Source organism: Lithobates pipiens, unplaced genomic scaffold (assembly GCF_037356315.1).
Source record: "Lithobates pipiens isolate NorthernLeopardFrog02 unplaced genomic scaffold, aLitPip1_a1.2 Scaffold_28, whole genome shotgun sequence".
In the NCBI taxonomy this organism is placed as follows: domain Eukaryota; kingdom Metazoa; phylum Chordata; class Amphibia; order Anura; family Ranidae; genus Lithobates; species Lithobates pipiens.
The window spans coordinates 96,691,514-96,705,569 of NW_027507789.1; the positions used below are offsets into that span (position 1 = coordinate 96,691,514).

Genomic DNA, 14,056 nt, shown 5'->3' on the forward strand with positions numbered 1-14,056 from the left:
GGCAATATACAGGCCTGACCAGATATCACCACACATGCCCCTGTGGGGTAACCCTATCTTGCATCTTGCCCCATCTAAATAGTATCCCAGATCCATCCCTCTGGGCAAAGAAGGGGATCATCACCTTGAGACATATAGTCCTTGAGGGCAGATTGATGCCTTTCCAAGAACTGAGACGATTCTACGCTTTATCTCATTCCTTCCAGTATCGGTACTGGCAGCTGAAACATGCCTTTGATGCCCAATTCTCTGAATCCTTAACATTAGACTCTATAGAGAGCCTACTAATTTCTAGGGAAGTGGGACATTCTTTCTCATACCTTTATCTTACTACGGCGTACGACACCAAGCTTACTAAAACATGGGACAAGTGAAAGGCTGATATCCCATCCCTGGGTGAAGAGGAGTGGGAGGAGTGCCTCTCCTCTTACAGTCCATCTATGATCGCAGCGAGATAGATTCATACAATTTAAATGTCTTCATAGGGCCTACTATACCCCGGAGAGGCTGGCACGTATCTACCCGCAAAGAGACCCCAACTGCCAAAGGTGTAAACAAGAAATAGGTACATTCTGGCACATGGTCTGGTGCTGTTCAAAGCGCCAACACTATTGGGAAGCCGTGGCCTCCAAAGTGGCAGACGTAACTGGGGCAAATATAAGGGTTGACCCAAGTATTCTGCTACTGAGCCATATGGAAGGTGTGGATGGAGATAGGTATAGTACACTGTGTCTGACCTTCTCATTTTACTATGCCAGAAGGGAAGTGGAAATCATTAGACCCCCCTGCCTGCGCATCTTGGCAGCGCTCGGTGGACTCGGTGCTGCCCCTATACAGAATTACCTACAAGGGCAGACAGTGCCCGGGGAAGTTCAATAAAATAAGGTCCTCCTGGTCGAATGGGTACACGGATTCTGATTCTCCCCCCCCCCCCCCCTCCAGGGTTGACCAATATAGTGCCTCCACCTGTTGGTTGATGCTCCCCCACCCTCCCTCCCCTTTTATTAGAATCCTTCACTATATCATGGTTGGGGGTTGAGGGAGAAATCTGGAGGAGTGGCTGGTGACTGTTAGGCCGCGTACACACGCGGGGACTGTCTGCCGAAACTAAGTTCGTCAAACAGTCCGCTCAAACTTTTGAATGAACGAACACGCCCACACACGGCACTTTTTGAGCGGACAAATACGGCAAACTTTGTTCGTCGTACTAAGTCCGCGCAACTTTTGAAATGAACGGACTCGCCCACACACGAGGCAACAGTCCGCTCATTTCGAGCGCGTGTGCAGGTAGGCGGGGCCCGCGGCGGAGACGTCGCGGGCTCCGCCGCCTGGAATGTACTTAAAGGGGAACCCCAACGCCGAAAAAAAATCGGCGTGGGGGTCCCCCCAAAGTCCATAACAGACCCTTGTCCGAGCACGCTACCCGGCTGGCCAGGAAAGGGGGGCGAGCGAGCGCGCCCCCCCCTCCCGAGCCGTACCAGGCCGCGTGCCCTCAACATGGGGGGTGCCTTGGGGAAGGGGGGGCCGCGCGGCCCCCCCACCCCAAAGCACCTTGTCCCCATGTTGATGAGGACAAGGGCCTCTTCCCGACAACCCTGGCCGTTGGTTGTCGGGGTCTGCGGGCGGGGGGCTTATCGGAATCCGGGAGCCCCCTTTAACAAGGGGGCCCCCGGATACCGGCCCCCCACCCTATGTGAATGAGTATGGGGTACAATGTACCCCTACCCATTCACCTGTAAAATAAAAGTACCCAAAAAAAAACCACAACACACGAGATAAAATATTTTATTGCACAGCTCCAGGGGTCTTCCGTCTTCGGGGGTCTTCTCGCCGGACTCCTCCGCCATCTTCTTGTAGCTCTTTTGCTAGCGGAGGAGTCCGGCTTTCTTCCTCCCCGCCGCCGGCCTCTTCTCCCGACTTCGGGGGTCTTGTCCCCCTCTTCGGTTCTTCTGCCGGGCCACCGCGCCTTCTTATAGCTCTTTTACAGGCGGTGGCCCGGTCTTCTGTCGCCGCCGCCTTCCGTTCTTCTGCCGGGCCACCGCGCCTTCTTATAGCTCTTTTAGAGGCGGTGGCCCGGTCTTCTGTCGCCGCTGTCGCCTTCCGTTCTTCTTCTTGTTGTTCTTCTTCTTCTCCAGGAGATGTTGACACGTCGCTCTCTCCGGCCGGAATGCCAGAGCCGCGCTGCGCGGCCACTTATATAGTGACAATGGGGCGGTGTCACATGGTATATGTCACATGGGTTGGTCACATGGGTTGATGTCACATGGGGACTATGACATCGTAAGGGGGCGGGGTCACCATGTGACCAACCCATGTGACATATACCATGTGACACCGCCCCATTGTCACTATATAAGTGGCCGCACAGCGCGGCTCTGGCATTCCGGCCGGAGAGAGCGACGTGTCAACATCTCCTGGAGAAGAAGAAGAACAAGAAGAAGAACGGAAGGTGACCGGAAGGCGACAGCGGCGACAGAAGACCGGGCCACCGCCTGTAAAAGAGCTATAAGGAGGCGCGGTGGCCCGGCAGAAGAACGGAAGGCGGTGGCGACAGAAGACCGGGCCACCGCCTGTAAAAGAGCTATAAGAAGGCGCGGTGGCCCGGCAGAAGAACCGAAGAGGGGGACAAAACCCCCGAAGTCGGGAGAAGAGGCCGGCGGCGGGGAGGAAGAAAGCCGGACTCCTCCGCTAGCAAAAGAGCTACAAGAAGATGGCGGAGGAGTCCGGCGAGAAGACCTCCGAAGACGGAAGACCCCTGGAGCTGTGCAATAAAATATTTTATCTCGTGTGTTGTGTTTTTTTTTTGGGTACTTTTATTTTACAGGTGAATGGGTAGGGGTACATTGTACCCCATACTCATTCACATAGGGTGGGGGGCCGGTATCCAGGGGCCCCCTTGTTAAAGGGGGCTCCCGGATTCCGATAAGCCCCCCGCCCGCAGACCCCGACAACCAACGGCCAGGGTTGTCGGGAAGAGGCCCTTGTCCTCATCAACATGGGGACAAGGTGCTTTGGGGTGGGGGGGCCGCGCGGCCCCCCCTTCCCCAAGGCACCCCCCATGTTGAGGGCACGCGGCCTGGTACGGCTCGGGAGGGGGGGCGGCCTTTCCTGGCCGGCCGGGTAGCGTGCTCGGACAAGGGTCTGTTGTGGACTTTGGGGGGACCCCCACGCCGATTTTTTTCGGCGTTGGGGTTCCCCTTTAAGTCCATACCAGGCGGCGGGGCCCGCGACGTCTCCTTCGCGGGCCCCGCCTACCTGGAGACGCGCTCGAAATGAGCAGACTTTCCTCCGAGCGGGAACAGTTTGCTCATTTCGAAAGTGGCCTACACACGGGCGGACTGTCCGCTCAAACCAAGTTTCAGCGGACAGTTTTTCGGAATTTCCGAAAAACTTTGTTCGTCAAACTGTCCGCTGAAACTGTCCGCTGAAGCCCCACACACGAGCGGACTGTCCGCTGAAACACTGTTCAGCGGACAAAGTTGAGCGAACAGTCCGCCCGTGTGTACACGGCCTAACTAGACATGGCTGTCTTTACTAGATCTGCTTGGCACAGGCAAGCAGCTATTGGCTTATGATCCGCGGATAGCATGCACACTATTGATGATTTGATCTATGTATTGTAATTAACTGTTTAAGATAATTGAAATGTAATGCTGATTTGTCTAATAAACATTTATGTTAAAAAAAAAATATTTAAACTAAGAGGCTACTGGGATGTCATGAAATGTAAGGTCCCGACTACCAGGGGAAGAGTCTAACAGCATAATTGGCCTGGAGGTGCTGGAGCCTTTTCTTGACTTCCACAAATTTAACGCTGCAGCGGTAAAAGGAGATCTTAACTCCTTTAACTGGATATTGTGACACTCCCTGGCCAGATGAAGGATAATCTGCTGCTCTTTAAAAATTAGGAGTTTGGCCAGGAAGGTGGGAGGGTGTCCAGGTGGAAGGGGTCTAGGTGGAACCCTATTTGCTCGTTCCATCGAGTAAAAGGGGGTGAACGCCTCCTTACCAAAGCCAACCCCTTGATCAACCATCTTTCCACAAACTTAGTGGGGACCCACACAATGCGGACGTTGTTCTGCCTAAGACGGTTCTCAAAGTCCTCGATTTTGAGTTAATTGGCTCTTGCAATTCTTGCAGTAGACTGATGAGCAGGGCCATCTTATCTTCCAAATCACTGACGCAGCCTTTCACTGCTGCCTGATCTTTTTCAAGTCATGGCGGATCAGTCCCATCTCCTCTTTTAAACCTCCAAAGTGTATTCACAGCTGCTGTGCACTTATGGACTGCTCTGAGTATTTCAGCTAAAAGTTGGCTGTTCAGGATCATTCTCCCCATTCTCCTCTTATCTCTGTAAGGGGCTGGTCGGTTACAGCCAGGGGGCCCTGTGTGGGTGTTCCTCCTGCCCGCTCAGTGTGAACGATATCGGGGTAACTGCTAAGTTCTTATTCGAGGGCCACTCTGCTACTTGATTCAATTTCTGAGTGTAGTATAACATATAGGGTGGCACAGTGGTGTAGTGGTTAGCACCCTCACCTAGCAGTAAGAAGGGTCGCTGGTTCAAATCCCAACCAGGACACTACCTGCCTGGAGTTTGCATGTTCTCCCTGTGCCTGCGTGGGTTTCCTCTGGGTACTCCGGTTTCCTCCCACACTCCAAAGACATGTAGGTAGGTTAATTGGCTTCTGTCCAAAATTGACCCTAGTATACGAAAGGGGACCTTGGATTGTGGGCTCCTTGAGGGTAGGGACCGATGTGAGTGTGCAATGTACAGGGATAGGGATAATTGTAAAAACTCACTCAGGTTGAACTGGATGGACTGGTGTCTTTATTCAACCTTAGTAACTATGTAACTATAACTATATATATCTCGGGGTGCATCTTTCCACGGGGCTTTGAACGTTTTTGAAGAGGCTTACCAACGTCTTTAAGCTTGTCCCCACATGAAAGCTGGGCCACTGCGGCACCATATTGAAAGTAGGGCTGCATCCCATCCTCCTTCTGCTGTTTGCTGATCAGCATACGGCTTTTAGGAGCTTGCAGAGAGGCTTGGATTGCCAGCCGTGGATGTGTGTGTCCAGTGCCAAAACAAGCCGTTAGAAGGATCTTTGCAGGATTTTAGAAGGGAGCTCTGTGAGACGCGTTCTCTCACATGCCACTCTTGGCCACGCCCCCATAGCTGGTAATTCTTACCGTGAAAAACGGTCTGATGTCTTCATGATCACAGGGAAGGGTAAATCATAGCATGGGAAAGCCAGGATACTGGCATTTTAGTATCCAATATTGCCCGAGTCTCATGCAGAGCGAAGGATGAGGTAAAGTCTCTTTAGTTTAGCATTTTAGCAAGGAAAATGCTGGAAGTAAAAGGCAGTTGTGAAGATCTCAATGTCAGGCCAAGAGCCCTTTCAACGCAAAAATGGACGAGAACAATTCCCTGCCCTATGTGGCACAGGGGAGGTATTCAAGAAATCTGGTCTAAGCCTTTCACCTATTCCAGAACTAAAAAAAAAAAAAATGTCACTCTTGCTTGTACTGCACAGATTAAATTTGAAGTTGATGTTGTTCCCAGAAGTTCTGCAAAGGAGCTAGCTGGTTCTCCATAGTGCTAATTCTCATCTTTATCGCTATAATTCACAGCTTGTCTAATAAGCATGTTGGCTGTTTTTACTTCCTCTGTTTTGTCAGTGTAATCTGACATGTCGAGATAGCTTGAAGTACCTTTGCAATATCAGCTGGGGTCGATCCACTGGTGCTGCATTCAGGTCTCCATCCTCCCTTCATGTTGCTACCATCTTTCTTTACGAGGTGGAACAGATAAAGCTTCTCAGCCACCTCAGAGGTATAAATAGATAGAAGAAGCCATTCAACATCATCATCTTACCTCATATTGGGTCAGGCTAATGCCCCAGGTAAGGTATATTTTGAACAATGACACCTTGTTCAGGGCCCGCACCAAACTATAACTGGACAATAAAGGAATAGCAGCCCACTGCAATTGTCATTCATTGACTCTCCTTCCTTTATGCATGTTCAACCTTACATTGCAAGGCAAGAGAGCTTAAAATTGAGAGATTAACAATGCTAGTTCTCTGTATTAGTTGCAGTTAACACTGAAAAGATGAAAGCTACACAACTAGTATTCTCAGGAGGCCTAGAAATGGCAGCTGTTTTCCCTCGTGGCTTGTTCATCTAGGAGACGTGGTTATCTGCCCTTTTAGGGTAAAGTGACAGTGCCCCCTGATAACACACTTCCCGTGAAAGGTATGTGCAGGCTCCTACCTTGAACAACTTGGCATGTAGAAACTGATGAGACAACCTCCAACATGACAGTGTTTTATTCCTTGGGGCTGGCTGCTCAGGCCCAAGCAATGTCACATGGTGGAGCTCACATGCCTCCCCATACAATTAGAGCAACAGTGCAGAGAGACGGTAAGGCAAGTGGATTAGTATACTTTGTTGGAGAGTGAACTCTAAGTAAGAAAAGTAACAGTGTATCTATAAGTAGGTTCCTACCCAAAAAAAAAAAAAGAAAGAAAAGTTAACAAAAACAACGTAGGAAGGAAGTATTAAAATATTAATACTTACTGCATAGAAGCGCATAATATAATTCAGAGGTGCAGGCTCCTTATCTTTAGCCAGCTCATATTGGGTTACCAGCTCATAATGAGGAGAAAAGGTTGGAAGTGTGTCAAATAAAGGAATACCTGTGTAAAAAAGAACAATAAATCAGACAATAGTTGCGATTAGCCCTTGTTCATACTAATGCAATGCAGGAAAGGCACAAGATTCGCTGTGTTTCCCAACATCGCACTGCTTAGCACCATTTTGGTGCGGATGCAATTTGAACACCGCACAGACATCTCATGTGGTGTGCACAGTAATGTGGTGCATTTCCTGTGCGATTCGCATGCAGTATTTTGCACCCACCAGTGTGAACCGCGGATACGTTTTAAAGTAAAACAGTGAAAATTATTTCTCAGTGACTGCCACATTCACTAAATATCCACATAAAAATATATAAGTGACCAGTATAGCCAAATCTGTGTTACACTATCCAAATAAAGTGCAAATGCGTAAAAATATATAAAGATTACAAAAATTCATCAAATTAAATAACAAAATAGATGAGAGAAATACATGAAGTGTTCAAGAAAAATAAATCAATAATTAATTTGTGCACACTTATAGCAAACTGTCCAAAAGGAAAACTGTTCTAAGAGGAAAAGTGCTCAGTGCAAAAGTCCATAAACAAATTCATATGTTGCTAAAACCCAGTGATGCAGTCTAGGTGAACAACACTCAAGTACCCAAGTGCACCCCCCCCCCCTTTCTAACAAGCTGCTTACCAACAGGTAAGACCTTGTCCATATGAAAGACAAAGAAAGAGGATTGAACTGAAAAACCATATGGGAAGCCCAGTGTACAAAAGGTCGGCACCAGAGAGTGAGAAGCCAATGATCTCTGAAATGGAATGGAAAGTGCGTAGACTTGACCTCAGATGGTGCTGAGAGCCAAACTCTGATTCAGGACCCAGCTATAGGAAGAAGAGATGCTTTTCTCCCAGGAAAAAATATTCTATTTTCGAATATATATATTAATTTATTTTAAGTTATTGTTACTTGCATTATAAGATGCTTTGTGTACCTCATGCGTGTTCAAGCATGCACTTAGGGCACATTGCATAAACATTTTTGAACTGGTACAGTTTATGCTGATTGGAGAGGTTTTAAATAAATAGCTTTTATGCACAGACGCTTTTGCATTAACATTAGTTTCCATGTATTTTGATACGACTGTTCCAAGGTATAGCGTTGTCTATGCGCATGTAATTTACATAACAAGTAAGCCAGTTACAGGCTTCACATCAGACAGTTGGCAACAGCAGAAAGGTCTTGCCAATGTCAGAACAGTTTTAATACGTTCTGCTACATTTGTGGCGAGTACACATTTATAAAAGGAACTAAACCAAGCTGTTTGTTGTCTAAACCTAACTGTTATGGTGTCATAACTGATCACATGTGCAGTACCATGGCAACTGCAGGCCGCATCCTTGACTGAAAAGTATAGAGGGATTTATTTCTGCTTAAAACCTCAAAGATGCAGATAAGACAGGACTTGTAAAGCGTATGAAGTAAACATGGCACAAGAACCACTTGTTGAGCCAGAGACATTTATGTCTCCACTTCCCATAAGACTCAGATTGACGAAAATTTTTGTAAAAGTTATAAACAAGTAAGGTAAAGTATTTCAAACTTGAAACAGATGTTTCCAAGGACAACTGATGTCAAGATTAAGGAAGGCCGTTTTGTTGGTCCACAGATCAGATCAGTCATCAATGAAAAGTGGTTCAAAGATTTGTTAGTTAGGCCAGAGAAAATAGCCTGGATAGTGACTGTGGAGAATTTTCTTGGCAACTTAAGAGCACCAGAATATACTCAGCTGGATAACAAACATCTTAGTGCATACTAGACCATTAAGTGCAACAGGTCACTAAAGATACATTTTCTGCATTCACACTCTGACTTCTTTTTGTTATTGAGTGGAAACTCTGCCTGTCTATCAGGACAGCCTTGCATTAAAATTGTTCAGAAATGTTTGCATTCAGCCAAGACAACTCCAGTAATAAACATCTAAAAATGCAGAAATATATTTCTTAGCATTTTCCTTTTCTTGCTGTGTGAATGGGAATATCCCATACACACAATAACATAATAGGAGGTTTTCTAAAATATGACTGTAGAAGTAGAAATACACTTTAACCAGTTCCTGCCCAGCCATTAGATTGACGGGCGGGGGCTTTCCCATCCTGACTGGACATCAGATTACGTCCCATCAGAAGGCGCTAATCGCACAGGCATGGGGCTGCGCAGTGGCACAATCTACCACCAGCCGTGTCCACAGGACACAGCTAATGACCGATCAGAGTACAGGCTCACTACTGGTACCATGTGACCGCAAGAATGAACCATAGCAGGCCACATGACCCAATGGATAACTTCCTTTCATGCTTTGTGTTGCTAGCTGTGATTGGGTAATTTGATCACATGGTACAGACAGGGCCAATCACAGCCTATCTGTATCATGTTATTAGCTTTGACCAATCACAGCTAAGTACAACAAAAAATACTGAATGATTCAGTTTCATTCAGTAAAATTCTTGCTTATAGCAATGCAATTCACTGTTATAAGCAAATATGTTACTATGGTAAATTATATTGCTCTGGTCAGAGTGTAAAAAGAAAAGAAAAAAAATGTAATAAAGATAAAAAAAAAAAACACCACACCAGTTATATGACAACGCTGTACTGCACTGGGGACAGTTTGTTTAGAAGAAAAAAAAAAATGTGTTTCTCTCCCATTTCATTTTCCAGAAAATTATGACAAAATAATACAACTTAAAAATACCTGATAAAAAGGGGTTATTTGGTGGATATTTCTACTGTCGTACCATTTTAGGGCATCAATTTTTCAGATACTGTATATACCATAGTTTGTGGACTCTACAACATTCCTACAGATTAAATAATATACATTGATTTGAGTTATTTTCACCAAAGAAATGTAGCAGAATACATTTTGGGCTAAATTTATTTAGAACAATTATTTATTTGCAAAATTTTATAACAGAAACATTTTCAGTGGCGATTAAATACCATCAAAAGAAAGCTTCATTTGTGCGAACAAAATGATAAAAACAACGCAATTATTATTCAAAGTGCGACAGCACTGAAAACTGAAAATTGGCATGGACAGGAAGGGGATAAAAGTGCCAGTATTGAAGTGGTTAAGACTTTCCTTGCCTCCCAATGGATGAGAAAGAAAACTATTTTATACCATTTACAGAAGGTTTTTTATTTTGTGGATTGTTTCATGGCCTGAACAAAAACTGATCACTAAAAACAGCCCAGGAGTATAACAGTTTGTCCTAAACCCTGTAAAACTTACTTGTCTAGACAGTTTAATGTGCATCTAAGTGTGCATAAAAAATTTGAAATAAAAAAAATGAATAAAAAATGTAATACTACAAATACATGAATTGGCAACATACAGTTACCAGAATAAAGTATTTTTCATTATACTGGGAATAAAACTTTACATATTCTAAACAAACACAGTTTTAAGTGAACAGCACCAGGGAATGTAGTTAGCAAATTATACCAGCCAATCTCACCTGTGCAGTTCTGAATCTTCTGGATAAATGCACTGGAAACAGGTATGGGTTGTGGAAATTTAAAAAAAAAACACGCAGGGAGATCAACACTGTTGGCATTGGTGATGGAGGAGAAAGAGGGAGTGCTGCAAGAACAAATAAAAGAAAATAAACCCACACTAAAGGTGACAAGGCTTTCTAGCTTTTGCATTAGGTTCAATATAAAAAAAAAGAAAAGACAGCTTTAACTTCAGCACAAAACAAGAAATTGTATGTTCTATATTCTGGAGTACAGTACAGGACAAGTGTAGGACCATTCAGAAAACCCTGTGTTATAGGCTGCTACCTTCAGGTGATTGAACACTGGCAAAGCTTTGCTGGACTAACCCCGCTCTGCCCCCCTCCCTCGGGCATAACTTGCACTATTTCCTAAGACCTCAATTTTTAGCAAGCAATGCAGAGTAATGCCACGTGCACATGATCAGACTATCCGGCAGACTACCCACTGGACTTGGCAGCGTAGGTACGCCAGACTTTCCGAACGAACGGACCTGCCCACACACGACCGGACTTTTGAAAATGAGCCTTCACTTTTAGAATGAACGGACTTGCCCCCAAACGGAGTAAAGTCCGTTCTTTTTGAACGTGACTCCAGGTAGACGGAACTAGTGAAGGAAGTCAATGTCACCGCCTCCATTGGCGAGATTGACACCTCGCTAGCCTCATCACCTGGTATAGATTTAAAGGGGAACCCCTACGCCAAAAAAACGGCATTGGGGGGTCCCCCAAAGTCCATAGCAGACCCTTAAGCCGGTCAGGAAAGGGGGTGGGGAAGAGCGAGCGCCCCCCCCCCCCCGAGCCATACCAGGCCGCGTGCCCTCAACATGGGGGGTTTCTTTGGGGAAGAGGGGTACCCTGTGGGCCCCCCCCACCCCAAGGCACCTTGTCCCCTTGACACAGATGGGCGGATTGTCTGACTTTTGGGAACAAAAAGTCGGCTGGAACCCACAAACGGGCAGGACTTCTCCGCCGGATAATCCACTCGTGTGTACGTGGCATTGCACAACAACAAAGGGGAGACTGCCCTGTGTCGTGTACTGGACTCTAAGATATGGAATTTACAGGTAAGTCAAAATTCCTTTCATCTTAATTGTACAATGCAGAACATGGGCTGAAATTTTAAAGAGAAGTATGTTTTTTTTTTTTTTTCAGATTCATTCTTACCTAGATGGATGCAGCATCATTCCAATGCTGCCTTTGTCCCCTGATGCCTCAAACACTGAGACCCGAGAGATCAAACACTGCGGTTCGCTTGGTTCTTACAGCTCCCCAAGCAGAGCGCTGGTGACTGCCAGTCACAACTTACTGCTCTGCCTCCTCCTCACTCACTAGAGCACTGGGCTGTGCAGGGGATGGGAGGCTCGCTGAGAGGCTGAGCCGGGTGTCAGTCCAGGGATCTAGGTGGATACAGACTCCATGGTTGTGATGACACAGAGCCTGGACTGACTCTGTGATGTCAGCAGAAAGAGGACTTCAGCCGGAGGTCACAGGAGTGCAAAACAAACTGCACAGCGACTCATAGGAGAAGTACAGCCAAATGAGCTTTGGCTGTACTTCTTTAATAGATTCTACAATTTCCCCAAACAATGAATATGAAGGGGGGGGGGGGGGGGGGGTCAACAATAAGGCAAATTGTTAAATTCTGGTGAATACACAGGCCACAGCACTGGAGCCTGTTTGGGATTTGTGTTGTGGGCTGTTGGAAAAAGCTGAGATTGGATCAACAGAGATCAACTTTTCACCTGGAAAAATAAAAGGAGCTGTTGATATGAAGAAGGCTGGAAGTGTATGCTTGCTGCTCACTCTTGTGCATCATTTTTGCTGAATCCCCCTCTGAACTCAGTATCAAAGGTGGTACAAATTCTGAAATGGCACTACAGATTGAATATACTACAATGCATCCTTTAAAGTGGAACTTTAGGGTAACATTAAAAAATGGATGAACAGGCAGGTTATTTAAAAGGATAACTAAACTTTTTTTTTTTTTTAAATAACAAACATGTCATACTTACCTCCTGTGTGCAGTTGATTTTGCACAGAGTGGCCCCCGATCCTCCTCTTCTGGGGTCCCTCAGCAGCACTCCGGGCTCTTCCTCTTATCTAGTGTCCCATTGGAGAAGCGCTCTGCCTCGGGGCACTCATGTGGGCACGCTCCCATGTCCTGCTGCTGCATCTATTGACACAGACAGCAGGACTTGGCCCCGTCCCACGTCATTGGATTTGACAGTAGCGGGAGCTGTGCTGCTATCAATCTATCCAATCAGGACCAGAGACACTGGCTGGGGCTAGTGTGCTCGTTCTTGGCGCTGGAAAGACCGGGCTCAGTTGAGTAAAAGGGGGGGTGCTGCACCATAGAAGGTTTTTCACCTTAATGCACAGAATGCATTACGGTGAAAAACCATGAGGGTTTACAACCTCTTTAATGCAGAAGGGACATGTTTTATCACTTCTGCATTAAAGTTACTTATCTTTATTAGACAATAGTTAACAAAAGAACCAATTGAAGAATCTGAAGTTACATAGTAGGTAAGGTTGAAAATAAAAGACACAAGTCCATCAAGTGCAACCTGTGTGTGTGCGCTTTTATGTTCATAATTCATTGTATATCCCTATATGTTGTGCTTGTTCAGGTGCCTAATAGTTTTTGAAATTATCGATGCTCCCTGCTGAAACCACTGCCCTGTGGAAGGAAATTCCACATCCTTATCGCTCTCACAGTAGATCTTCTGCGCAGTTTAAGGTTAAACCGATTCTCTACTAATTTTAGTGTCTTTTTAAATTCCCTTTTGTGGAAAAGTTTTATCCCTATTGTGGGGTCACCAGTACGGTATTAGTACATTGAAATCATATCACCTCTCAAGCGTCTCTTCTCCAGAGAGAATGAGTTCAGTGCCTGTAACCTTTCCTCATAACCAAGGTCCTCCAGTCCCTTTATTAGCTTTGTTGCCCTTTTCTGGACTCTCTCCAGTTCCAACACATCCTTCCGAGGACTGGTGCCCAGAACTGGATGGCATACTCCAGGTGCAGCCGAATGAGAGTCTTGTAGAGTAGGAGAATTATCGTTTTATCTCTTGAGTTAATCCCCTTTTTAATGCATGCCAATATAATGTTTGCTTTACTTGCAGAAGCTTGCCATTGCAATACCACTGTCGTGCCTATCATCCACTGGGACTCCCAGGTCGTTTTGCTATCTGACATCCATGGGGGGGAGGAACCGGATAAGTGGAAGTTCTGTTTTTGGGTGGATCTCGGCTTTAAAGAATTTGAGATTTTTTTTACTCTCCTCCGCTATGTTCATTTTGTGCTCTATCTTAGCCACCATGATTGCGCCCTTACATTTCTTTTGCATTGTTTGTAAAGTTTGAATGCTGATGATGATCCCTCAGCCTTGTATTTTTTGAAGGCCTTCTCCTTTGCTTTTATATGCATTTTTACTTTGGAGTTAAGCCACCCAGGACTTTTATTAGCTCTCTTAAATTTATTTCCCATTGGGATGCACTGGCTAATACTCTTTTTTAATATGCTCTTAAAGCACACCAATTTTTCCTCCGTGTTCTTTGTTCCTAAGATTTTATCCCATTTAGTAGCTTCTAGCAAGGATCATAGTTTAGGGAAGTTGGCTCTTTTGAAATTCAGTGTCTTTGTATTCCCCTTATGTTTCCTAGTTATGTGATCTATACTGAAACAAATTGACCTGTGATGGCTGTTTCCTAAATTGCCTTGTATTTCCACATCCGTAATCAAGTCTGTATTGTTGGTAATCAGTGGGTCTAGTGACACTTTTATTGTTGGTGCATTTACCATCTGACCCAAGAAATTGTCCTGCAAGACATTTAGAAAATGGTG

General features: G+C 45.6%; 1 protein-coding gene across 1 annotated transcript in view; it reads right to left on the reverse strand.

Moving 5' to 3' along the window:
* The window catches only part of MED1 (mediator complex subunit 1), a 552,713-nt gene that overhangs the window by 322,442 nt on the left and 216,215 nt on the right, over window positions 1–14,056 (reverse strand). The window contains exons 12-13 of the mRNA XM_077459477.1: window positions 10,172–10,296; window positions 6,586–6,704 (exon numbers count right to left, since the gene is read on the reverse strand). Of these exons, the coding sequence (XP_077315603.1) occupies window positions 6,586–6,704; window positions 10,172–10,296 (244 nt within the window). The remainder of the gene's footprint in view (window positions 1–6,585; window positions 6,705–10,171; window positions 10,297–14,056) is intronic.